Raw genomic sequence first — 27,722 nt, forward strand, 5'->3', positions numbered from 1 at the left:
TGGACAGCCTTTGCAAGAGATCTAAGGTGTCAAGAGTCATTGACAGGGATTAGCTCTGAAGTGTTTTGTTGGTAATTGGCAAATAAGGACAAAAATCTGTGCTATGCATAGCAATGAGTAAGGCAAGCTGATTCTACTTCACAAACATTCTTCTGACGATGAGAAGTACTGTATAGTTGGTGGGATTTGACACTGGAACTTGGGGTGGAGGATGAGCGAGGGGATAGAGAAGAAGCAGGGAAAAAAAGCAGCTCATTGGGGTGGGAGAAGACTCAGAAAGAACCGAAGGGGTCTAACAGTCATAACAAAGCTCGAGACCACCCCAAATTCTGGAGGTCAAGCCAGAGTGTGCGGCAGAGGCACTCCACGGTGGTCAGAGAAGATCAGTAGAGAGGACTTTAGAGGGGAGGGCATTGGTTGGGGGAGAGAAATGGGTGGTCAAAGACAGGACAGGTGGGAGAAATTTAGGCCAGCATCTGATTTCTGGTTATAACTTGAGCTCTGCAAACAGGCTGGAAATCCCTTGAGCTGCGAGAGAGCGCCGTGTAACAAGGTACAATCTAGTTTGAGATCATTCAATTAATAACTGTGACTGAGGTCAGGGAACAAAACTCTGGGTATTGTGAGTAGTAGTACAGAAACAAGGTTAGAGGGGAAAATGCTGACAGCTGGAATGGTCTTCACTTAACGTTCCCATTGGACAACACAGAAGCTGTGTGTCATAGAAGAAACAGCAAAGAAATGTGTTTGACACTCTACTAGCTCTATGTCCTGAGGAAAAGGACTGAGGAAAAGGACTCAGATTTTTGGGGGGAGGTGTGTGCTATTATTTTGTCATTTTGTAAGAAGAGGACAGTAATAAGAATTGTTAAGTGCCTTTAAGAGCTGGGAGGGCTAAATAGGTAATGTGCATTAAAAGATTTTGCAAAATTGATCTCTTAAGCGTAACAGACACAGGACTGAGATAAGAACAAAAAAATGTAAACATCTGACACAGGAAATGCAAATAGTTAGGATATGAACTATCACTTAGCGGAAGTCTACAGTGCGCAGGTGAAACTCTAGATGCTTTGAAAACGTTCTCATTTACTCTTCGTTAATACCTTGAAACTTGAGTCTTATTAGCTCAATTGTATAGACGAGGCTCAGAGAGGTTAAGCAAATTGCCCGAGATCTTCTCTTAAAAAGATCTCCCCACTAGTGAGCTAAGTAACCAAGTAATAAAACTCTCCTAGAAACAATAGAAAAATAAATGGACAAGATCCTTGAATTTCACACATTTCAAGCATTTCATGGGTCTTACAAAAATTCAGCTGCGGAAACAGAATGGTCTTGACTGCAGGAAAAGGGCAATGAGTAGATTTTAAATCTAATCTGTCCCAGGACTCCAATGCCATAACCTTGGAAACGTTTCTAAGAAAAAAAAAAAATTAAAGTGAATTCTTTTCTTGATGAGATCTCACTTTACAAGTAAAAAAAAAAAAGTACTCATTGATGAGTAAACTGAGTCAATTTCTATTGCTTTTTGGTGATCTGTTAAGAATAAATAATAAAAGCCCTTGTTTACTTACCCAAAGGAGCCGTGTCCAGCTCCTTGGAGTAAAAAGTGGTATCACTGTCTCAAAACACAATCTAGGTCCCTTAATCCTGCCTCTTTTGATCTCAAAAGGTGGTAACATTCAGTTCGGAGATCACTCATCTGTAAATTGCATCACATTATCTCCGAGTTATTTAAGAAGCAAGCTCTGTTTGGTTTCAGGCATTTGAAGCTGCTAAAGGCAAGAAGAAGGGTTTGCCACATAGTTCCAAAGGTCTTCCTCTTAACGCAGCCGTCAGAGAAAGCAAAATGATCGAACCCATTGGGAATCAGTACATTGTAGCCAGGCCAGTGTATTCTGCAAATGCTTTTGGGGAGGAACATAAGAAGAAACAGAGACATCGTAAGACCTTCCTGGATCACCTCAAAGTGTGTTGTAGGTAAGATATTTTTTAAGGTATTGGTGTGAGGAATAAGTGAAGCACTTTCTTCTAACTTTCCAAGCTCTCCTTTCTGGCTTTACTCCATCACCTTCAGGGTCTTCTTATCTTTGGTTTCCAAACCTCCTACTCCCTGCCAGAGCTGGAAAGGGAATCTCTAAAATGAACAGCATCTCAGCTCTCGACACAATCTTTCCATATCCGAGCATCAGAAATGAGGGTAGAGGAAAGTTCTCAACTGAAATGTTGTAAAATCCAAGCTGAGGATGACAGATAAGCTCTACTATGACTAAAGAAAATCAGCATTTTCCTTAAGAAAAGAAAATCCTTTGGTAGTGACCGGGGCGGCGGGGGGGGGCAGTCAATCTGGGTAAGGAGGCGAGTGTTAGTGCGAAAGGTGGTGGTTCATTCTTGAATATAGTATCATCTTTACCAATTTTCCACTGCAATGAGGTGCCAAAGTTACAATTGGATATGACTTAACTGAGTGTGGCTTTCAATGTTTTCAGCTGTTCCACACAGAAGGCCAAGAAGATTGCCCTATCTTTGTTCCCCATAGCATCTTGGTTACCAGCCTACCGGATAAAGGAATGGCTACTCAGCGACATTGTTTCTGGAATCAGCACGGGGCTCGTAGCTGTACTACAAGGTAACTTTTTTTAATTGAGAGGGAATTGATATGTCATAGAATTCATCCTTTCATGTATAAAATTCAGTGTTCTTTGCTATATTCCCAAGGTTGTGCAACCATCACCATGATCTAATTCCAGAACATTTTTACCACCAGCACCATTCCCAAACCCTCCTGTCCGTTAAGAGTCACTTTCCATTACATCCATCCATCTCCCTCGCAATGACTTTCTGTCTCTATTGATTTGCCAATTCTGGGCTTTTTTTTTTTTTTTTTAAGATTTTATTTATTCATTTGAGACACAGAGACACAGAGAGAGAGAGAGCACGAGCAGTGGGAGAAGCAGAGGCAGAGGGAGAAGCCGGCTCCCCGCTGAGCCAGGAGCCCAACATGGGGCTCGATCCCAGGACCCTGGGATCATGACCTGAGCCGAAGGCAGACACCTAACCATCTGAACCACCCAGGCGCCTCCAATTCTGGGCATTTCATATAAAACAGAATCACAGAATATGTGGTGCTTTGTGTCTGGTTTCTTCCACTTGGCATCATGTTTTCAAGGTTCATCCATGTTGTAGCATGGGAGGGTAATTCACCTCTTTGCATGATGGCTAATATTCTATGGATGGATAGACCACTTTGTTGATCCGTTCATCCGTTGATGGCATTTGGGTTGTTTTTACTTTGTGGCTATTAGGAGTAATGTTGTTATAAACACTTGTGTATAAGTTCTCGTGTGAACCTATGTTTCAGGTCTCTTGGGTATATACCTAGGAGTGTGATTGCTGTCACATGGTAACCCACTAGCAACATATAAGGGTTCAAATTTCTCCATATCCTTGTGAACATTTGTTATTATCTACCTTCCTTATTTTAGCCATCCTCGTGAGTCTGAAATTATACCTCATTGTGGTTTTGATTTTGATTTCCCTGATGACTAATGATGTTGAACATCTTTTCATGTGCTCACTGGCAATTTGTATATCCGTGGAGAAATGAATCTTTTGCACGTTTTAAAATTAGGTTCTTTTTCTTTTTCTTGTTGAGTTGTAAGGGTTCTTTATATATTCTGGATACTAGACCCTTATCCAAGATACTATTTGCAAATCATTTCTCCCATTCTGTGGGTTGTCATTTCACTTTCTTGACAGTAACTTTTGAAGCACACATTTTTAAATTTTGATGGAGCTCAATTTATCTGCGTTTAATTTGGTTGCTTAGGCTGTAGGTGTCAGTTCGAAGAAACCATTGCCTAATCCAAGCTCATGAAAACTTATACCTATGTTTTCTTCTAAGAGTTTTGTAGTTTTAGCTCCTGCATTCACATATTCAATCTATTTGAGTTAATAAAGTAACTGATTTTTAAGGTACAAATCTGAAACACTTGAAGAACTTAAGGAGGACTTTTGTGATTCCCCTTGCCTGAAATAAGGACCCTGATGCTTCCGTATTTACAGGTTTAGCATTTGCTCTGCTGGTCACTGTCCCCCCAAGCTATGGATTATATGCGGCCTTTTTCCCAATTCTGGTCTACTTTTTCTTGGGCACTTCTAAACACATATCTGTGGGTAAGTGAGTTTGTGGGCTAATTAATGCTCACATGGCTTTTTCTTTATTAACTCCATTAGCCACACACTGTATCAATTCTAAATTGTGCATGATCCTAGACAGCAGTCATAGTTCCTTGTAAGAACTGGGACTGGGGGGTGGGGAAGGAGGCCAGAACAGCTGGTAGTCTTCTTATCCGCTGCATTGTGGTTGAAAGACAGCTGTGCTTCAGGGAGCCCATATTGACTACAGTGCATCCTCTGTTAATTAGGTCCATTTCCGGTTCTGAGCATGATGGTGGGAGCAGTCGTTGTGAAAGTAACCCCATCGGACAGTACAGCTGCTCTGGAAATCTCTAATAGCTCAATGAGTAACAATTCCTCAACAGACGAGTATAAGTTGATGGTGGCTGCCACGGTCACTGTCCTTTCTGGAATCATTCAGGTGAGTGCTTTCTCATGTAATCGGCCCTCCCTGTGCTGCTTGTCCTCACTGATACACATCTTTCTGTTCTGTCTCCTTCCCGCCACCCCTTCCTCACTCTTCCCCTGGCTTCCATTCCTCTCTCAGTGGCCCACAGGAAAGGAGAAGGGCTACTCCCTCCAACCGGAAGTGGAGGAGCAGATCCACATTGCAAAGATGAGTGAACGCAGGTCTAGAGAGAAGGGAAAATGGGAAGAGGGAGGCACCAGTGGTGAGGAGTGAAATGCCTAATTCAAGTAATAGTGACCCTGGCAGCTTTGGAACTTTTTTCTTTCCAATTCCTCAGGGACTGTAATCTAGCTGGAAGGATTTGGGGTTGAGCACTTTGAACTGTCTGTATCAAAGATTTCAGGAAAGCTGAAGAGGATTATGGAGGGGCTAAAGCCTCCCGCCCAAGCCACACCCCTGACCCAATTGCTGGTGAATAGTGAATAGTGAAAATGGTGTGGATTCCTCAAGATGTTGGCTGAGTTTCTGATTAGTGAAATTATTGGCTAAGACTATTCCTTAAAGAAAGAGAAAGTGAGTGTAAACAAGGACATTAGTGGTGTGCCCAAATGACAGACAAACAGCCGATTCTTTTCTGAATCTAGCACCTTTGCATGTCTGCAGCTCCGGCTGCATTCTGGAGACACGAATGGAAAGGCAACCCAGGGATCCAATGAAGGAGAATCTGTCCGTGCACATAACTGCAAAATACTGAGGCTTTGGGGGAATGAACAACTTTGGCCCCCAGTTAAAACTGAGCACTTCTGAGGTTCCGTACACAGTCGTGTACTTCTTACAAAAGTCAAGCAACTTGTTTGAGGGCATATGAATGGATGCTCACCATGGATGCTGTAGCAGCCAGCAAGCCACTTAAAATTACATGGAAAATTTATGAGGGCGGATGCTAGATAGGATTTTGCTATGAAAGATATGTGGATGAGTCTTCTGAAGATATGGCACCTTAAAAGGGTGGGGGGGGAGGAAAAAGCCTGGTACTTATTAGGGTATCCTAGACTTACATGCTCCACCTTGGGAGTAGGATGGGGTAAGGAGGGAGAGGGAGGAACCCTGAACCCGAGGTGTTCCGGGAGGCAAGGACACCTGCTTCTTCATTTGCATACAGGCGGAACCTTTACATTTTGAATCCTTTCCACTACTGGTTCTCTAGTTGCTGAAGTGCACCTGTAACCTACACTACCAAAGGCCTTTGCCCTTCTCTTTCTAGTTGCTCATGGGGGTCCTGCGTTTCGGATTCGTGGTGATCTATCTATCGGAGTCCCTCATCAGTGGCTTCACCACAGCTGCTGCAGTGCATGTCCTGGTTTCTCAGCTCAAATTCATGCTTCAGCTGAAGGTCCCAGCACACACTGATCCATTTTCAATTTTCAAAGTAAGTGGTCCTTTTGCCTCAAAATTATCAAAATACATGAAATTTACTATCCTGTTTCTAGGAGAGCTTTCTTTCCATGCCTTTGACACGGGGCTTCCCGACAACACCCAAGAAACCAACAGGTTGTGAAATTTAGTCACATTAAGAAAAAAATTAGTGGCCAAGGGAAGAACGCTAAATATCAAACCACATCTACCATCCAGCTAACGTGAACAACACAAATTAAGTACCATGTCTCTGAGATTTGACTCTTAAGTGTTATTTAAAAGAAAAAGAAATCTAAGTTCATTATTAAAGGTTTTAATATTTTGTCCCATGATTTAAAAATTTCCTCAAAATCTTCTTTTGAAAGAAATGTGCTGAGTGATAATGTTTCCCTAAGTTTAAAAAGCAGGTCTTGTTCTTTTTAAATGGAGGTTCTTCCGACTCTTTTACGCATCCCTGTTTATAAAGCAAAAGGAAATTAGCCAAGATGTAAATAGGACAGTGTGCATGGTGCTTCTAATTTGGAGTTCTCTCTTTTTGTCTTGCTGAGTCTAGCCAAAGGTTTGCCTGTTTTATTTATCTTTTCCCCAAACCAGCTCTTAGTTCTGCTGATCTTTTTAATTGTCCTTTTAGTCTCAATTTCAGGTATTTCCACTCTGATCTTTGTTGTCTCCTTTCTTTTATGAATTTCGGGCTTATTGGTGCTTCTATCAAGACAGTATTCGAGAGCTGAGACAGAGTTTGCTCCATATCGGAACCAAAACTCTCACTCCCATCCAGGGCTAGTCTAGAAGTGGAGTGTTCGAGGAGCAATTTGGGATCTAGTTTGGACCTGCTTGAGCTCTGCAGATCCCATGGAAAGGGAATCCAGCTGGTTTTAAAAATTAAGTTCATGTACAATGCACCATTAGCCAAGAAACGAGTTTCCAAAAGTGACTAAGTTAACTAAGAAATGTGAAGGGCCTTAACCTTAAAAAAAAAAAAAAGCCAGGAATTAAGGGGATACATGCTAAGAAAACTATTGGGAAGGAGAGGTTATTCCCTGGATAGAAAATGATGCTGATTATAAAGTAATAACCCATAAGACCTAAGAGCAGAAGAGACCAGTTGTAAAAATGTGAAAAGTATCCAGGGAATTTTGACACCAGCCAGAGATTCCCAGCAAAAATGCCCCAAGCATCCCTCTATCAGTGTGGTGCTGATACTGGGCTGACTTACCCTCCTCATATCCCCCACGCTAGTGTCTACAATTACTCATTCATGGTTAACATGAGCAGAACAGAGAATCACTCTTCCACCCACGTCAGTCCTTCTTGCCTCAATGTTTTTTTAAGCTGTTTGGAAATAATCGAATATTGCATCCAAATTATATATTGATATAGCACTTGGGAAAGAAACAAAACAAATGAATAAACAAACAAAAAAGCAGAATCGGACCTATAAATACAGAGAAGAAGCTGATGGTTGCCTGAGGGGTAGGGGGTGGGGGTTTGGGCCAAGTGGGTGCAGGGAGATAGAGTCCAGTTATAGGATGAATATGTCACGGGGATAAAGGCACAGCATAGGGATATAGTCAATGACATCGTAATAGAGATGCCGAATCACTCTGCTGCACATCGGAAACTAACATTGTGTTGTCAACGATACTCAAATTTATAAAAAAATAAAAAAGATTCTTAAAAAGGAAGAAAAAATATAGCACTTGGCTGTTTTTCGCTTTTATAATTTTAGGTGCTGAATTCTGTATTCACACAAATAGAGGACACTAATATTGCAGACCTTGTGACCTCCTTGATTATCCTACTGATTGTATTTGTGGTTAAAGAAATAAATCAGCGCTACAAAGCCAAACTTCCAGTGCCCATCCCAATTGAACTCATCATGGTAACTGATCGTCTTACGACTTCCTTTCATAATTCGTTAGTCTCCTGTTTTTATGTCAAAAAGCTTCAGGAGGTTTTAGTGGGGCAGATGCCATCTCTGCAGTTTCTGGGTGTCAAATTTCGTATGGTTTTCTCTTCATTCCAAATTAATGACTTCCTTTTGTGATTTGGGGTTCATTCTCTCCGTGTGAGACAGGACTGCACAGAGAGCAAGGCCTCAGAGAGGCTGGCCGACCATTCAGAGCTGCGGTTCTTCCCTCTGGTGGCTCAGGAGAATTGCCTCAGGACTTTGTTTTAAAAAGTAGCAAAGCCTGGGCTAGAGATTCTGATCTAAGAAGACTGTGAGTGATATCTCATATTTCTAACTTGGGCAATTTGCAACTTTGCAGACTGTGATCGCAACAGGTGTATCCTATGGCTTTGACTTCGAAAACAGGTTTAAGGTGGCTGTGGTTGGGGAGATGAACAGAGGGTAAGTGTGTCTTTTATGCTGGCCTCTCCACGCACTGACTAGAGAGGGAGCAGTGACTGCAAGCAGTCATCCAGCGCAGAACCCTCCCTCCCTCATGGGAGGATGAGGAAAGCGCGCTACTCTCCTTCTAGGAAGGAGCCACAAAGGCTCTGCAGTTCTTAATTATCAGAAAGTCTGTCCTCGTGGAAGAACTCACAAACCAGATGAGCAGGGATTCACACGCAGGGAAAAGTGAAGCAGTCAAAGTAAAAAAAAAAAAAAAAAAAGGCAAATCAAACCTGCTTCTCCTCATAAAAAGGAACCAAATGAAACCAGATTTCCTTGTCCAGAAATTACTATAAACAAAAGGCAGTGTTTTGTTGGAGGTGACTAGAGCCAAGTTCTGACAGTTCAAAAGAGACCCAGAAGGAATACCTGAGCCCACTGCTTGAGCAATCCAGGTAGGCACACTCTGTCCTTTCTCGTGATCAAATTCAAAACAAGGCCAGAACAACACTGAACGCTGCGGAAGGTTGGGCGGTCCAGTTCATACAAGGACTTGGAAAATGCACTGATTGCATTGCCTTTATTGGATTGAGAAGAGAGATCCAGTTTTGTGCTTTCTTCTCTCTGCCTTCTGACCAGAGCATCAATTTCCTCCAATTTGCTTACCAAGGACAGGTTGTGTTCCTGTTTAAAACAAACAAACAAACAAAAGACCTCCCTCCCTCCCCATGCTTAAGAGATATTTGAGAATTCCAGGAATCAGCATTTATATGCATTGTTGACTTTAAAATAACCAATTTTTTGAAAAAGCAAATACATGCAAAAATATTTTTATCACCAGATATTCATTTGTTACACTTAATGAATCTCAAGCACCATTTTTCATTTAAAAGATCTTTAAGTAGGAATTAGTCTGAAACTGAAAGGCTATTTCTGGGATTTCTCTCCACCCTGCAGCTTGCAAGTGATTACACTTTATTGAAAAGTCTTAGGAGACATAAACTACCTAGACAGATAGACATAAATAGGTAGATACAAAATTAAAGAGAACCTTGCCAGAAAGGATTTTGGAAGTGAAACATAAACTTGACATCACTGAGTTACAATCTTCGAGATTTTCTTTTTTTTTTTTTAATTTTTTTTTTTTAAGATTTTATTTATTTGCGAGAGAGAGAATGAGAGACAGAGAGCATGAGAGGGAGGAGGGTCAGAGGGACAAGCAGACTCCCTGCTGAGCAGGGAGCCTGATGTGGGACTCGATCCAGGGACTCCAGGATCATGACCTGAGCCGAAGGCAGTCGCTTAACCAACTGAGCCACCCAGGCGCCCCTTTTTGAGACTCTTCTTAGTAAAGAAATCTTGAATGTCAACGGATCTCTCTCCACAGTGTCTGCAGGGCGGGGGAAGGAGTAACTCACATTTATTAATCATTACACTCCACAGAGAGGCAGTGTAGCCTGGTAGACAAGCTCGCCTGTTCTAGAGGCAGAGTGCCTAGGATTTACTTCTGAGTTACTTCTTGATTTGGGGCAAATAACTAAACTCTATGCCTCTGTGTCCTTGGCTCTAAAAATGGGGCTGAAAAAAGTAGCTATCCCATTGGATTCTTGTAAGGATTAAGTGTGTCCATATGTGTGACATGCATGCTTAAGTGCCTGTCCTACAATGAGTGTTCCCACTGCCTTATTACTAATTTAGCACCTAAATTAGGTACTAGGCTCTTTACATGCTTTTTCCACTCCAATTTTTTCTGGGTGATGATTGAGTGGGCATTTTATTTTTTTTTAAGACTTTATTTATTTATTTGAGAGACACAGCGTGCACTCGCATGCAAGAGAGCATGAGCAGGGGAGAAGGGTAGAGGGAGAGGGAGAAGCAGGCTTCCCGCTGAGCAAGAAGCATGATATGGGGCTCGATCCCAGGACCCTGGGATCATGACCTGAGCCAAAGGCAGACGCTTAACCGACTGAGCTACCCAGGCACCCTCAGTGGGTATTTTAAATTTCTGATGATCACCAATAGAATATAACAGGAAAATAACGATTATTAATTATCATTAATCTGCTGTGAAGAAGTATGACACCTTGGAAGTGATTTTAAGAAGTCACACACACGGGCTGAAGGAAAGTGCTCATTGAAACAGTCCAGGAGACATGGAGGAAATATTCAGATTCCAGAGGGATCGTATGATAATACTTAATAGGCACTTCATACTTTACAGTGTGTAAATAGTATTCATGTTCATTATTTTATGTGACACTCCCCCCTCACAAAAATTATGAAGAAAAAAAAACATGTGTGATTATTCTCCCTTTACAAAGGAGGAAACTGGCTCGGGGCAGGGAAGCAGAGCCAGGAAATGAATCCCAGTTTTCAGACTGTAAATCTCCATCACACCACTCTGTCTCTGGTATTTAGAGGCTAGGACAAAAGAATACTAGCAGGCTTCTGGTTACTGTGGTATAAAAAGCAAATTTCAATTGTATAGTCAATTTGGGATTTATTTTTGGAAAAACAACATTCCAGGCTAACATTCTGATTCATGGTAGCTGCAGAATACCTCGTATACCTCACGGTACTTCGTCAAAACTAAGGCTGTAAATGCATGAACACAGACATTCATCAAACATGAACAGCAATTAAGAAAGAGTTGCATGAATCCAATAAACTCACTTCCAATAAGATTTAAGTCAGAAACACATGTTGGCAGGAAGGAAGTGAGCATTTCAGTCAGTGGATGTGGACTCGGAGATACTTGGACCTTTTATAACACAGTTAGCAAATACCATTTGACTGTTCTGAAGTCGTGAGGTACAAACACAGAAGGGTCTTCTCTGAGTTGAATATTTCCCTGACACCGCGTGACTATGAATGCCCTTCCCTGTCAGGGCCACGCTTGTCTCCAGCTGTGGAACCCAGGGCAGAGTCCAAGGCCCATCTGTTTGCTAAGGGTTTTTCATGGAAGGTATTGTTATCGATGGAGGGAAGACTTTCTCGCTTCTCTTGTCTTTAATTGTGTTTGCTTAAAGACCTTCATCCATGGTAACTATTGGAGGGATTGTGGGTGATGCTTTTCAATCCAGTGTAACAATACAGGTGGGATCTAAGACATTTTGCAGGAAGCTTATAGGGACAGAAGTGTATGTTACAATGCGCTATACTAGCAAAATATCAGATGTGCCACTATCATGGGACTGGATTTACATTCTGGTATCAAATTCAGGCAACATTGCTTTTCAACAATAAGATAACAGATTCCAAAGTTTGCAGCGGTGCTAAATTCTTGCTGGTCACACTTCAAAGTGAGACCAAACTCAGCCTAGATTGCATTCACTCGTTGGATTTGCCCAACAATTATTGACCACCTGATGTTCACCATGAAGAACGCTCGGTCTTGGTTATAGAACAATGAAGTAGTCACAGTCCCTGCTCTGTGCCTGGGGAGAGAGTTGGGGGGAGGGGGCGGGAGGCATCCAGGGCTGGAGAAGCTCAGAGAATCTCACCTAACCCTGACCTTGGTGGTGAGAGAAGACTTTCTGGAAGGAGGGATGGGGATGAGGGGAATAGTTCAGGCAGAAGGAACAGCAAATTAGAAGCTTCCAAGGTGAAAGTACAGATGATGCCTTTGGGAAACAAACAAAAGCTTGGTATGGCTGGAGCATGAATTCTGGGAAATGATAGTGATTGAGCAGGAGTGGGGGTGGGGAAGGGCCTTGCCAGGGAATGTGGCTTTTCCTGAGGGCAAGTGAATGCCATTGAACGTTTATTAGCAGTTTGGTGACATTCAGACTCGCTCCATTTCCTTTTCAGATTTCAGCCCCCCATCGCACCTGACATGCAGATTTTCCAAGAGACCCTCGGCGATAGCTTCGGCATTGCGATCGTTGGCTTTATGGTGGCCTTCTCCGTGGCCAGCGTCTATTCCCTCAAATATGATTATCCGATCGATGGCAATCAGGTAAGTTTACGACCTGTGCTGGGTCTCTTTAGGCAACTTTAAGTAATATTGTGTGGACATCGTACGACCAGTGCCATTTCTGAAAAGGATTCCTCTTTGTTCTCCTGCCAGGAGTTAATAGCCTTGGGATTGAGTAACATATTCACTGGATCATTCAAAGGCTTCGCTGCGAGTACCGCCCTCTCCAGATCCGGGGTTCAGGAGAGCACTGGGGGCAAGACACAGGTATTTGGGGGTCTTTACTGTGAGGGCCATCCTGGCGATGGGGCCAGCGACTCCGAGCTGGGGCGGGGGGGGGGCGGGTGTGTCGATTTTGCGATGAGTATCTTTTGGTCTTTACAGATCGCTGGGATTCTCTCTGCTATCATCGTGTTGATTGTCATTTTAGCCCTTGGATTTCTTCTGGAGCCACTACAAAAGGTATCGCTAGTCTCTCTTTGGGTTCTCTCTCTCTCTCTCTCTCTCTGCTTTGGGTGATGATGAATCAACGACCCTGGTTCTTCCACTCTGGAAGTGCAAACTAGACAGGAAAATGAGGGAACTGAAAATTCTCGAGTACCCTTCCTAGCCGATAGTCTAGGGCCAAAAATCTGTATTTTTCCCCCTGGCAGCATTTTATAAATGCTAGGAATGAAATGCCCCGACTCCCTTATCTGCTCCACTCCCCCAAAATAATTAACGTTTAGACGGAACGATGCCCAGGCGCTTCAGCCTCGACGTGGCTTGACGGAAGTGAAGATTTCCTTAAGGGTTGAGGTCATCAGGGCCTCTATCAAGTTCAGAGAGTGGTGCTACCAGCCACACAACCCGTTCTTACAGATCCACCCTGCAGCTCCCAGGGTTTGGGCCGACTCCAAGACCAACACTATCAGATTGCAGCCATACACAAACCTCACACCGTCACCGTCTTGCTCCTTGGTCCATCTCTCCTGAGCTGTGATTTTTGAGGGTTTGGGTTCATGCTTTGTTAAACGGCTGCAGCCCCCAGATTAAAGAAATAACAGCAGACCCTGGAAAAGCAAGGATCTCTAGGAAACCAGACAATGGTAAATACCTTGTTCTTTGTGGAGGTGATGTAATTTTGAGATACTCCACAGAGCACCGGCTCTCAAGTTCAGGAGACCTACTTCTAATCCGGGCTCTGCCTCTTTTTCTCTGTGTGCTTTTAAGCAAATTACTTATCCTCTCTGAAACTTACATTTTCCATTTGTAAAAATAGGGAGGGAAACAGTACCCGCCTCACAGAGTCGTTGCAAAAACTAAATGAAATATTGCACATTAAGGACTTAGCCCAGGGCCCGGCATGGAACAAGCACTAAATATATGTAGCCATTAATATTAAGATTATTATTGTATTGTTATTATTCTACGAACATGATACTACACTTCTCATTACAAAGGACATAGAGATAGGACACAAGCCCACAGTATTTTTTAGTTGATATCTAGGGCTTTTTCCTTGTTGGTTGGTAGCTGGAAAGTGGATCTGGTCCCAGGTTTCTAGACTAACAGTGTGGTCATCCCAAAGAGCCTCACTGACCAAATCTGTCATCAAGCAATGCAGAGTACTCTCTGCCAAGAATATGCATTCTCCATAAGCTAACCTACTGATTTCCAAAGGAATGGCATCGAAGGAATCATGAAGTCACCACCAAAGAAATAGAAGAACGTCTATCTCAGTAAAAATAAGTGCACATGCAACCCCCCTATTAGAGAATTCTGCCCTATCGTTCCTCATCCCAAGGGTACACTTGGGCTCTACATCGCCCATGCTGAGTTGGAGAACCTTGGGAAGTAATTGCCAGTTAAATCCTATCTCTCTCACGAATAAAGCACACCCGGGGACATTGTGATCTGAGTCAAAGCCCCTTCGACAAAGGATCCATGTGATGAGTTCTGCTTAGACCATTGTATCTGCAATATCTGTTTGACCGGGATAGCTGGTTTGTTTCTTTTTATCATGTGAACTATGCAAAATAACCCACAATAATAGCTAATGATAAATGTCTCCTGGGTGCTGATTAAGCATTAGCAGTTATCAGCATTTTTAAAAAGATTTATTTGAGAAAGAGAGAGAGCAAGAGTGGGAGGTACAGAGGGAGAGGGAGAGAGAGAATCTCAAGCCACTCCCTGTTGAGCGTGCAGTCCGACGCCTGGCTTGATCCGAGGACCCTGAGATCATGCCCTGAGCTGAAACCAAGAGTCGGATGCTTAACCCTACTGCGCCACCCAGGTGCCCCAGTTCTTAGCATTTTATATTTATTTAATCCTTTACATCAACTGCAGTATGGAGATCTGGTTCCTGATAAAATTATCCCCCTTTTCCTTTCTATGGCTTCTCAGTGCTCTGTAATCTTTACTTTTTAAAGGGCTGTCTTGTGTCTATATTGCAATGAAAAATTTTTAAAAATTGTTGCTCCGTGGAATACTGACCAGGTGAGAAAACAATGCCTAATGAAAAGAGAAGGGGTTTGCCTCTTCTGCAAGCAGCACCTGACCTGCTTTACACTCAGGTCCCCCAACAGAGAAGGCACTGTGTGCAGTCCTGTGCACGCCTCACCTAGCCACCACGGCGGGGACATCTTACGTTAGCTATAGTATGTGATCAGAACCAGGATAGGGACACTGGAACCGTACTGTCAACTAGATTACAGACTCTACTCAGTTTTCAGCATTTTGTAACTGATGTTCATTTGTGAACCATTGTTTAACCAGCTAACCATTGCTGAACTGGCAATTTCCTTTTCAATGTCACACTCAGCCCGGAGTCTGCTTGAGATTCTCTCCCTCTGCCCCACCCCCACTCACGTGCATGCACTCTCTCTCAAATAAATAAATAAAACCTTTTTAAAAAAATGGTTGAATGCTGATCATCCTCAGAGGTTTGAATTACGCTTCTGGGAACCCCAAGTTCCCCAAGATTTTTTTTTTTTTAACAAAGAGCAACCCCTTCTCCCCAGCTCCAATAAATAAACACACATTAGACTGTCTCTGATTGGGAAAAATTTATTTCAGGCATCAGTCTTAAGATCTGCCTGTCTCTGTCCCAAGGTACAGGCCAGTAAGTGCTTTCCTCTACCCATAGCCTGGCACTGTCACTGCGGTGGGGAAAAAGTCATGCCTGGGAACGGGTCAGAGTCCCAGGTCTGGTGTGTCTTGCACAGCACTATACACTGGGAAAAGGTGTGTTCTGGGCTAGGCTTTGAGGCCCTTTAAAGGACACACTTATCTACAACCTTCACCTTTGATTCTGTGTGACTTATTTGATTATCTTTAAGTACATCTGCTGTTTATGTTTTTTGCAGTCTGTCCTGGCAGCTTTAGCACTTGGGAACTTGAAGGGAATGCTGATGCAGTTCACAGAGATACGAAGACTCTGGCGAAAGGATAAGTATGATTGTGTGAGTAGAGGGAGCGATATTTGAGAGACAGAGAAATCAGGACAACATGCTAATGCTGATGTGAAATGCACATTCATATTATAAACCAAGTGAAATTTGGTTTCTATATTATCTATTCAAATAATCTGAGTTTATTTCATTTGCTATTTTTTTAAAAGATTTATTTATTTGTTTGAGAGAGAGCACATGTGCTCATGTGCACGTCGGGGGAGGGGCAAAGGGAGAGGGAGAGAATCTTGGTGGACTCGCGCTGAGCGGGGATCCCTACTGGGGGCGCCATCTCATGACCATGATGTCCCTGTTTGAAGTGGGGACCAAGAGTCTGAGGCTTAACCAATGGTGCCACCCAGGTGCCCCTTTATTTGCTATTTTTAAACTGCATACTCTAATGATCCTGCTCTGGGATTTGAATTTAAAAAAAGGAGCCACTTGCAAGTAGGCGATGCTCCATGAAACACTAGTAGGATATGGTTGCTTCTGTTCTTCATTACATCAGATGTTTGTTTCCAGAGAATCTGTGAAGAGTTTAAATTCTGAACATTCCTTTTGGAAATAGTCTATAAAGGAGCCCCTTGCTCTTGACATGCCCTGCTTGAGACACAGAGTCCATAATTTTACCAGGATCAAAGTCTGGGGCGTAAAAACATTGTTAACATATCCTATGGTACTTAACAAGCATAAAGCAATCAGCTATACTTGGTTTACTTTTGTTCCTGGTAGATAATTGTTGGGGATTTTAACACCCTTTTGACATGCTAAAATTCTTGTACAGATAGTAGCCATTTATTAAATCAGCAGACCACCAGAAAACAAAAATCAGTAGAAGCCCTGCTGATTAATTTGCTGATTTTAACCAACAACTGCTGGCTCTGCGGTTTTAACTGCCAGATAGACTCAATTATTTCCTTAACTGGGTCAGGGATGGGATTAGAAATGAACACACTCTCGGGGCGCCTGGGTGGCTCAGTTGGTTAAGCGTCTGCCTTCGTCTCAGGTCATGATCCCAGGGTCCTAGGAGCCAGCCCTGCGTCGGACTCTGCTCAGTGGGGAGTCTGCTTCTCCCTCTCTCTGCCATTCCCTGCTTGTTCTCACTCTCTCTCTCAAATAAATAAATAAAAATCTTTAATTAAAAAAGAAAAAAGAAATGACCTCTCGAGGCAGGTCCCTTGTCCTGTACACTTCCAACCTCTGCTTTGGCTCTACAAGTTCATGCTTTCTGAAAGCTCTGGACCTAAGACACTGCAGTTGAGTCAGAGTAAATTGTTGTGCATGTGTCGCCCTCTTTTTACAGCTAATTTGGATCATGACCTTCATCTTTGCCATTGTCCTGGGACTCGGTTTAGGCCTTGCTGCTAGCGTGGCGTTTCAGCTCCTGACCATTGTATTCAGGACCCAGTTGTGAGTGTGCATCGTGCTCTGCATCCTTGCAGACTTGGACATGCCTGTGGGAGGGCGTAAAACTTGTCACTGATTAAGGGGAAAGTAGTTTAGTTGACAGGCATGCATATCTATCGAGACTGGCTGGTCTGTTCTTCTCACGTTGCTCCCCTCAAGGCCTGAAGGGCCATAGACATGCCCTGACCTCAGAGCATCCCCAGCCCAGGTCTCACCAGCTACTGGTCTGTTCCCCGCTTGCCACCAATTCAGAGAAATCATATAAACTGCAGAGTCTGTTTGCCCAGCCGGAAACTGGGAGCGTTAGCCTCTGAGCAGGTGTCATGTCTTTGCCATAGACTTGCCAGACACGGAAATAGGTTCCAGAGAAGATTGTGGGATTCTCCACGTCTAGTGGAGGGCTGTTCCTTTTTACGGGTTGCTAGATTGTACTCCCATCTAAAAACAGGGGGCTGGACTAGAGAACTTCTCAAAGGCCCCTGTTATCTGAAAAGTCCACAAAAAACTAGTTAGCATTCCTGATTCTTAACATCCAGTCCAAATATCTTCCTGATTCTTAAATCTCTGCCATATAATGTCACCACCATGTGGTCACTCAGCCTATGTTGGATGACATGGTGTGATGGAGAAATAGGCTTCTTGGTTGCTCAGGAGTTCTAGAACAGAAGGTGGGGTGGTTAAAGTTAATCCCTGGCTGATGGAATACATTTATGTTGAAATGTTCCTGCCCTCTCTGATTCCGTTAAGTTTTCATTCACTTATCAGGGACCCATCAATCATAGAGACAGAGTGAGTGGTTGTAGGCAACACATTGTGCTTCTCCATGCCCTCATCTGTACAACTGGGTAACTGGATCTATTTCATTGAATAACTGTGATATTTGGAACCCAAACAGCAAAAGCATATGGGAGCACTTTGTAAGATGGAAGGTGGTAAATGGGAGGCGCTGTTCTAGGCTGTTCTAGGAGGGGTGGAAGTAGAGGTAAAACGAGGTGTTTGCCCTCCAGGGTGTCTGGATGCATGATGATTCCCCAGCCCTTTATATTTGGAAAGTGAGCCTGCTCCTAGTCCTGATATGCTAGGGGAAATCAGTGTTAGCCTTAAGGACCTAACAAACACGCACGAGTGATTCACTTGGTGTCGATTTTTCCCTATAGTCCAAAATGCAGCATTCTGGCTAACGTTGGAAGGAGCAACATCTACAAGAATAAGAAAGATTACTCGGACGTAAGGAAGATCCGTTTTTTTACTTTGACTTGCTGAAAGATATTAATATGAGTCCAGTGGGCTCGTCTCATACTACTTCTCTGCCCTACAGATGCACGAGCCAGAAGGGGTGAAGATCTTCAGGTGTCCAGCCCCCATCTACTTTGCAAACATTCAGTTCTTTAAACAGAAACTTATCGATGCTGTAAGGTTTGAAGTTGTTATTTTTTTTGGGGGGGGTAATTCCACTGAATATCTAGGAATGAAATGTTTGCTCTGTAACCAGAGGGTGATTGATTTCACATATGTTGAAGCTGGATTGTGTTCGTGTTTTTCTGTCCCGTGTTCTAGAGCAGGCGAAACTACCTGGTAAGGGGTCTATTAATATGTTGGGAAATAAGGCCCTTTGGATGAAGTTCAATACAGACTAATTTTTTTTTAAGATTTTATTTATTTATTTGACGGAGAGAGCGAGAGATCACAAGCAGGGGGAGCAGCAGAGGGAGAGGGAGGAGCAGACTCTCCGCTGAACAGGGAGCCTGATGTGGGGCTCGATCCTAGAACCCTGGGATCATGACCTGAGCCAAAGGCAGACGCTTAACCAACTGAGTCACCCAGGAGCCCCCAGAGTCACCTTTTATCAAATTCTGCTGTGGAGTGAAAGGACTTACCACAAGATTTGGGGCTGCTGGGTTTTTAGCAGAGGGTATCCTATAGATTTGCTTTGGGCGTCAACTTCAGAAACAACAAGAGAGTACTTACTATTTGACTCTCATTGAATATATTCAGGATAGCAAGTGAATATTTGGAATATGACTGACAATGAATAAATATAACATTAATGAATATTTAACACCAAATGACAGCTGAGTGTCCCTGATGGAGTGAAGAGAAGATGACGAAGAAGCAGTTTTTAAGGTCAAGAAATAAAAGCTCAGCACTTATTCTCGAATTTGCCTTTTGGTCTGCCCTGTCCTTTGCATACAGATCCTGCCTTCAACCCTATTATTCTTAGTTTGGCATGCATCAGATATTTTTCTACCCAGCTATTTTTTTTCAAAAATGGTATTATATTGCTTATATGGCTTTACATACTGTGCTTTTCACTTAATCTAGTATCTTCCATCTAACTACATTTTTGTCAAGGATTTTTTTTCATTATTACATAATGTGATTCTCCTTACTTATGACTCTGGAACAAAATATTTTGCCACAGCAAGACCACATTTGTTTTGAAAAGGAGAAAATGAAGGTTGCCATCTGATCTAATACTAAAATTATAAACCCAAATCATGTAATAATAGATACTATAAAATACAATCATATAAAATTCAGTAGAATGAAAATGATATAGAAGCAGAGTACTAATTAAATGCCACCATATCCAACAAGTAGAAAGTAAATAAAGTCCCCTCAGAGTTGCACAGGCCAAAAACACACACTGATTTAAGGAGAGTTTAGGCCCATTGATGGGTAATTTACAGACGAACCCTGGGTGGCACAGAGGTTTTTGGATGTTGATAAGGGCACACAGGCTGAGCAGACCAAAGCTGTTGACACAAAGCCATCGCTGTCGTTGTTTGAACCACTTCTACATTTTATTACACATACCTTTATCATGTGCCCCGAGCCCGGCCCATCCCACTTAAAGTTATTAGAATTCTGCTGTAGAATATTCAGCAGCATCATATTCCGCACTCTTGTAAGATAGCAATGGATTTTTCAGGTTGGCTTCAATCCACTACAAATTCTACACAAGCGCAACAGAGCTTTGAAAAAAATCCGGAAGCTGCAGAAGAAAGGCCTTTTGCAAGTGACACCTGTAAGTTCCTTTCTTTCTTTCTTTCTTTTTTTAATGGGAAAAAGTATGTTTTTATTTTTAACCACAAGTGAGTTATCTCAATATGCACTAATTCCTGGAACCAACAAAACCTTTTTTTTTTTTTTAAAGATTTATTTATTTATTTATTTGAGAGAGCGAGAATGAGAGAGAGAGAGAGTACATGAGAGGGGGGAGGGTCAGAGGGAGAAGCAGGCTCCCCGCTGAGCAGGGAGCCCGATGCGGGACTCGATCCCGGGACTCCAGGATTATGACCTGAGCTGAAGGCAGTCGCTTAACAGACTGAGCCACCCAGGTGCCCCTGGAACCAACAAAACCTTAGCCCGGCGTGGACTGTGTATACGTCTGACAATTTGTATGACCAAATTATAGCATTTTTGGCAAAAAACCTCTAGGCCTCCTTAGTTTTTCCTAAGGGCCTCTTTAGTCCTGTGAGACTGATTATTTCCTGGGCATGAAACCAGTAAATTTCTTGACCACATTTCTGGGTATTATGGCTAAAAGCGTATAAAATGTAGTTCCAGGTGTTGGTTCCATTCTTTTAAGTGAAATGCCAGATAAACAAGGTACGTCATATGTCAGTTAATGTTGTTTTTTTAAATGGCATCTTTAAAATTTTTGTTTTCCTGGGAAAATGTGATTCTCCAAAGAAAAGAGCTTGACCTAACTTTGAATCTGTGCTTCAGACACTCACTGGTTATTTTTGACATATGCAGTATTTCTCTTGGTCAGAGTTATCATGCATATTTATTGTCCTCTCTTGCAGAAAGGATTTATATATACCAGTGATGGCTTTAAAGATTCCAACGACGAGATGGACAACAACGAGATAGAAGAACTGGATCAGCCGATCAACACCACCGACCTGCCCTTCCAGATAGACTGGAACACCGATTTTCCTCTCAACATTAGTGTCCCCAAAATCAGCCTGCATAGCCTTATTCTTGACTTTTCAGCAGTGTCGTTTCTTGACATTTCTTCAATGAGGGGGCTCAAAACGGTAATTACTTTCTTTCTTAATGAACACAACCAATCAGTGGCCAAAGGAAAAAAGTTATATTTGTGGAAAGATGCTCCTTTAGATCATACATACTTAAGTAGAAGTAAATCGTAATGTTAGGATATTCCATGCAGAGAGTGGGAATGGGGGGGGGATGTGTTCAGTGAGCTCTTTAAAAGAGCATTTCCCAGGAGGCTGGCTTCTAATTTTGAAGACAACCACACCCATATTTCTAATGTATGCTGAACTTGCCACTACACAACTATGCCCACACTCCTACCAAATTCCAGTCCTGCAGGACCTTCAGATCCTTGTGGGCACTGTATCTAAATTGTCCTGGAAATACTGAATATTTGGGAAGGTCTTGGACAAAAGTGGAATAGTGGATCCTTTTGTTTTGTCTTTATCTATTATAAGCTGATGAAATTTCAGTTGGCTGTATAAAATCTGTTCTCCAGCCCCCATCACCGCCCCCTGCCAAAAAAGTAGCTATGTGAAAGAATCAATATCACGTGTGATTTAAAAATAGGACTAAAACCTTCAGGTTGTACTCTGTTTCCTTTCCATGGTTCTGTCAACATTTCTAAAATAAATTGGTTTCCAACAGAGATGCAGAAAGAGACGTAAAGAAAATTTAAGAAATTCCACATTTACCCCTCTTTTTCTTGGGTTTTCACAGGTATCCTCCTACATAAGAACTGAGCTAAGATAAGATCTATTAAATATGGGTGAACTGGAAACAAAATTAGAAAATTGAATCAATTTCGTTTCCTTCAGACTTTTTAAAAAATCTTAACATCACAGAACTCTCAAAACTGCTTGCTTTTTCTTTTCTTTCTGTTTTTGCATTTGTTTTAGCTTTGGACAAAAAGCTACACACACACACACACATACACACACACACAATTTGGTTTTGGTCCCAGCAGTATAGCACAAAGGACAGGGACTCTACCTTACGTTTCTTTAAAGCCCTTACTCTTAGTTCAGTGCCTATTAGAGGTTTGGTGTTTATTGAAGATGACAATGGTTTTAATGATCATCTAAAATAATCCATAGTATAAGCTGCTCTTCTTACCTTATATGACCTCACTCACATCACTACTGGTATTTATTCTTAGCCTAGGACCTGGAAAACAAATCAAGATTCAGTAGTGTTAATACATCCAGTCACTGTGGACAGGAATAATGAACAAATTTACAAGCCACAGGGTTTTGGTTTTTTCTACTTCTATGTGGCTAGAAAGCTCAGGTCAAGGTCATCCCATGAAGGAAATGGTTTTCAAATTAAATCAGAACCCATCTTGTGAGTGGAAACAGATTTCCCATCATACTTCCCATAAGAATGATCATTTTTAACTTCTCTCTGAAGAGGAGCATTCTTTCCTTTGGATTTATTTCCTGTCACAGAGCCTCTTGTTAGCTTTCGTGTCTCTTTACACTGTTAATCTCTTTTCAAAATGTAAAAGGTTCTCTAAGCAACACAACACCCATAAGGCATAATTATGATCATTTTCTTTATGTTTCTGACAAGTAAAACTGTTCCCTAAGGAAGACCTACTTTCTTTTTAACAGATTCTGCAAGAATTTATCAGGATCAACGTAGATGTGTATATTGTTGGAAGTGATGGTAAGTTGTTTTTATGTTCTGACAATCACTTCAGGCTCACGGCCAACTCTCAATGTAAATGGCCTCTCCAAAGTCTAGGTCTTGTTTATGATCACCAAGAAAGTGCCAAACCAATAGAAATCCCTAAGGAAATAGCATCTTTTTGTTTTAGTTGTATTGATGTGTAATTAAATTAACTTTACAATTTGAAACCTAATTTTCATAAGCAGCAAAAGAGTGAATATGCAACCATTTTTAACTCTGATCTTCCTGAAAAGGTTTTCTCTCTTCCTCACCTCCCTAGATTCCTCAGCCCATAATACAGTATCTTAGGGAAAAGCATTTTAGGGAGAGGGGACAGGTGCACATTTCCTGAGGGAGGCATGAAATTGGCATCTTTGGTTTTTCCTCTCCACTGGCTCCTCCCCGTAAAATCTACAGACATATTCTAGTTTGGAGGCTTCCTTATCATTAAAACTATTCTGTTGATCTCAGTAACCCTTTAATCTGCTAAACAATTGTAATCCTTCCCCATCATCTCAGATCTTTTTGAAAGTGTCCCATCCTGCTGCCTCTGCTGCCCGGCATCCCTCTCTTAGTCTTTAAGATCATCACCTTCCTTCCCATCGCGCGCCACCCACCTCCATCCTGGGTTCTGGTGACCACCGGGCACTCCTCTCTCCTCCTCCATCCCTCACGACTAAGTCTGGCCAGTATTGAAAGCTTGCCTGTGACCGGGGGGGTGTCTCCATATCCATGTTTTTGTACCTTCTCTTCTTCCATCTTTCTCCAAACCCTCCTCAGGAGTTCTTTTAATATGATCTGCTAGGCCAGGTTTTCCCAGACACCCATCAAGAGGAAGCCATCTTTCCTTTCTCTGAATTTCCATAGCACATGGTCTGTACCTCTCTTACTCATTCAGCAAAAACGAGGACCTACTATGTGCTGGCCATTATTTTAAGAGCTAAGAAAACATTAAAGAAAAAAAAATTGGATTGCTTCTTGCCTTTATTCTTCTATGGCACTTTTCCTTTCATCACTTGTAGGTATATAGACATGTTCTATTTTCCTTGAGGGTGAGTTTCATACGCCTAATTTATCTCTTGATCCTTCATATTACTCAGCCAGGCTCTGCACACGGTACCCATGAGATCTGTACAAGCAAGTGTGGTTAGTGCCTACAAGAAGGGGGTTCCGCAAAGATAACTGGCAGGGTCATGTGGGGTGCCGAGGAAGGTGTTTTCTGAAAGCACATGGCAGCTTTAGGAAAATGTACTACAGTAAGTAACTGGTAAATAATAGGTCCAGCAATCCAGAACCAGAGCATATCACTGGTCTATGAGCATATGTCCTATTTTGGCAGAATCCCAATTTTGTATAAGCCACATGTGCTGCTCTAATCATTAGCCAGGGAAATTAACTCACTAGGCTCTTGCCTAAAGGAAAATGGATCGGTTTTCTTCTGAGAAGTACTAAAAGTTTTCCTCATCTGAATCTTTTCCTTCTTTCTTTTTACATTAGGGCAGGAAATGTGTTCTTTTATTAGAAAGATATCCTTTCGTTCCAGAAAACACCAAACTAACGGTACACTGGTATCGTACCATTGCGAGCCCCGAATACCGGACCAAACGTCAGTGAACTGCACGTTTGCAAATGGAAACGCAAATCTCCAGTCTCCAGAAGAAACCTTCAGCGAAACAATTAATTCTTCCTGTTATCCTTTCTTTGCCTCTCTTCAGATGATTTCATTGAGAAGCTTGCACAGTGTGAATTTTTTGATGATGAAGTCAAGGACTCAATCTTTTTCTTAACAATCCACGATGCTGTCTTGCACATTTGGATGAAGAAGGACTACAATGCTTCAAAGTTTACTCCCAGTCAGGTACCAGCTCTTTAGTGACTTTCACATTTATATAAAAACCATCTGTGCTTAAATTCTCCTTTCTTTTTCAACATTTAAAAAAAATATATTCCTAATCCGTGGTTCCATTCTGGTTTTCTCAGGAAAAAGAAATGAAATTTGATTTTACCATAGATACAAACGGAGGATTACGTAATCGGGAATGTCAGGTAAGATTCTTCAACAAGTTTAGGTTTATCTAGACATCACAACAAAAAACTGAAAAGCAGTGAGGCCTCTTCCAGCATGCTGCAGAAAGTCCAGCCCTTGTTTGAGCCTCTGGGCCTCTTCCCTAGAAAATGAAAGCAATGCCAGTTTTCATAGGGACTTTGAGGGAAAATAAACTCAGACCAGTACAAAAAAAGGATAGAAAATAGTGATACTAGGTCTCTATTAATGCAATATTGAGCATATATGTAGAGAGATCTCTTTATGTTTTCAAAGTACTTACAACCAACATCTTATTCTACTCTTTTAGTAATCCATGAGGTGGAGAAGGTATGGCTATTTCCACTTACAGATGAATTAGTGATGGCAGTGAGAAGTTAATACACACTTCCTGCTTCCCAGGAGCATGGGAAAGTCCCCAGCACAGAGCCTAGCCCAGCAATGAAAGTGAAGTTCCTCCCCTTCCTTACCAGAAAGATTTGCCAAGTTCACTTAACTGGATAGTTCTATTTCATTTTAGAACATTCATTTCTAGAATATTCAGTCCTTTAAGGGAATGCCTCCAGTTTGGGAAAAGCAGAATCACAAATCAAATTGGGTATCTGCTATAGGTCAGGTACATGGTAGGTGCATTACATTCATTATCTCATCCTTACAACAATATGCAAAGAAGATATCTTCTTTTCATAAATGAGGAAATTAGAAAGGGCTCAGAGAGCTTAACTAATTTACTTAAGGTCACACACCAAAGTGACAGCAACAGGATTTGAAGCAAGATCTGTCTGATGCCAAGCCCTGGGCTCTATTCACTATGCTACAGTGGCTCTATCCTTTGGTGAAAGACTAATGGAATTAGGGATCCTGAGAAAGAATCTAATGATTGTCTTTAAGTATGGGAGGTGGCTAATGGTATTTCTCTTATTTGAAGAAAGGTTTAAGAAGACAAGAAAAAAGGGATTTAGATTAGAAATGAAGAAGTATATAGCATAAGATAACCCTAAGCCCTTATTAAAAGTTATGCCAGGGGCGCCTGGGTGGCTCAGTCGTTAAGCGTCTGCCTTCAGCTAGGGTCATGATCCCAGAGTCCTGGGATCGAGCCCCGCATCGGGCTCCCTGCTCCGCGGGAAGCCTGCTTCTCCCTCTCCCACTCCCGCTGCTTGTGTTCCCTCTCTCGCTGTCAAATAAATAAAATCTTTAAAAAAAAAAAAAAGTTATGCCAAATAGGAAAAGTTCAATGAAAAAGCCATTCCAGAAGTTAGCTAGGCCTGAGTGGGCACACATTTTCAAAAAACACCAGTCATGTTTCCAACCAGACATGTTTCCCACGGCTGGATTCTAGAGAAACCCACAGGGGGCACCTTGCCTGAGGCCCTATAAGGACAGCATTACTAGAAATCCTCTCCCCAGCCGTTGGTTTCAGAACTGTCACCAAGTTGGAAAGGATAAAGTGTAGAAACAGAACTTATACCTACTGTGTCAAATCAAAGCTTCAGAACCAACCATCTAACAGAATGTAGTCAGGACAATCCTGTACCTGTTTCCCCATATTAAGACAAAAAAAATGAACAACAACAAAAATGTGACGCCAACTCCTCACTACATTACTTAGAGGAAGATATATCAGGCCACCAGGGGTGATTCACATAAAGGCTGAAGGTGCCTGGCCAGTACACAGAGCCGCTTGGAGCTTGCGTGGCCTCTGACACAGTTGTGAAGGGGTGTATTGCTCCAACCACTGTAGTATCATTTTGATTAAGTTAAATTAGGCCTTTGAAATATACACTTACATCACAACATGGTATCGCATGGGTCTATGTTAACCAAGTAGCAATGGAAGGTATGTGATCATTAAAATTCAAGATGAAAAATTTGTGGATGACTCTGGTAAATTCTAGGTATAATTTTAACAAGATGGACCACATTTGCTCTTTTTAAGTACAAGATAGGATTATTGAAAGGGACAGTACTTAACAAATCTTTTAAGACAAGAACTTTCTATCTTCTTCCAGGTACCAGTTGAAACAAAATTCTAATCAAAATATAATTCAGACGGATCCTCACCTGTCATATAAAGAACAACTTTATACCCGGGAAGTTATTGATAAGTTCATACATTGTATGAAGAATACTTTTACTTGACAGAATTATGTTTCAAATTTTGGAACAAGATTGTTCTAGCATGGTATATTTTTCACATGTCTAGTATAAAATTGTGTAAATACTCTTAATTTAATATCTTGTAGGTTTATCAGAGGAAGAAAATGTTTTGTTTATACGTATTTTTATAGCACTGACAGATTCCCATCCAAGTCATGACCTTCATGCATAGGTTTTGCAGTGTATTTACACCACTGCTTTGAATCTTGTAATTTATACAGTTCATATGGATATATTTCCATTTTAAAAAATCCCATTGTACAGTGGACATGTCTTGTTGTGTTAAATTTGTTAGCTTTCTGAAATACGCCCGCTGTGGGTTCCCTCTGTAATGGTCTGGCTGGAAACCTGACACATGAGAATCATCTGAAAACCCTGCAATGACACTTAACTTTGCCCAGAGTTGATGATTTATCACTACAGCTTTTTAACGCACCCAACGACCTCCTACCCAGATCTAGACACAATCCTTCCAATGCCGTATCTGTAACTATAGTTAGCTTTTGAGACAAGTCCTTTCCTTCCACCTCTTAGTATGAGAATTATATAAGCTAATGAAGATATAAAATGAAAAAGCAAGAAGGTGAAAAGCAAAGAGAAAACATGATGGGTAACCAGCTCTTCCTGGTCTTAGAGGAAAGAAAAGAAAGTCTGACTCTTTCTTCACTGCTGGTGATTATTTGCAACCCACAGGGCAGAATAACAACTCTAGTGCTCAATTTAGCTGGAGAATGAGATTCAGCACACATGCT

At 41.9% G+C, this 27,722-nt stretch overlaps 1 protein-coding gene across 1 annotated transcript; it reads left to right on the forward strand.

Moving 5' to 3' along the window:
* The first annotated feature begins 1,846 nt into the window (after positions 1-1,846).
* Positions 1,847-26,846, forward strand: SLC26A3 (solute carrier family 26 member 3). Its single transcript, XM_021682907.1, has 20 exons — positions 1,847-1,977; positions 2,487-2,626; positions 4,063-4,173; positions 4,425-4,597; positions 5,850-6,014; positions 7,731-7,883; positions 8,272-8,354; positions 12,150-12,297; positions 12,409-12,522; positions 12,640-12,717; positions 15,603-15,698; positions 16,990-17,096; positions 18,251-18,320; positions 18,412-18,504; positions 20,026-20,121; positions 20,906-21,139; positions 22,712-22,766; positions 24,485-24,627; positions 24,750-24,815; positions 26,823-26,846. Exons 1-20 carry the CDS (start codon positions 1,847-1,849, stop codon positions 26,844-26,846), a joined length of 2,280 nt encoding a protein of 759 aa, XP_021538582.1.
* The last annotated feature ends 876 nt before the right edge of the window (positions 26,847-27,722 follow it).

Source organism: Neomonachus schauinslandi, chromosome 12 (assembly GCF_002201575.2).
Source record: "Neomonachus schauinslandi chromosome 12, ASM220157v2, whole genome shotgun sequence".
Taxonomy (NCBI): Eukaryota; Metazoa; Chordata; class Mammalia; order Carnivora; family Phocidae; genus Neomonachus; species Neomonachus schauinslandi.

Bases quoted from the DNA above. Each gene is read 5' to 3' on its own strand.
- SLC26A3 (XM_021682907.1), top strand. From the start codon at position 1,847: ATGATCGAACCCATTGGGAATCAGTACATTGTAGCCAGGCCAGTGTAT. The intron at 2,627-4,062 runs GTAACTTTTTTT...CCGTATTTACAG, and splicing joins GCTCGTAGCTGTACTACAAG to GTTTAGCATTTGCTCTGCTG. The intron at 4,598-5,849 runs GTGAGTGCTTTC...TTCTCTTTCTAG, and splicing joins TCCTTTCTGGAATCATTCAG to TTGCTCATGGGGGTCCTGCG.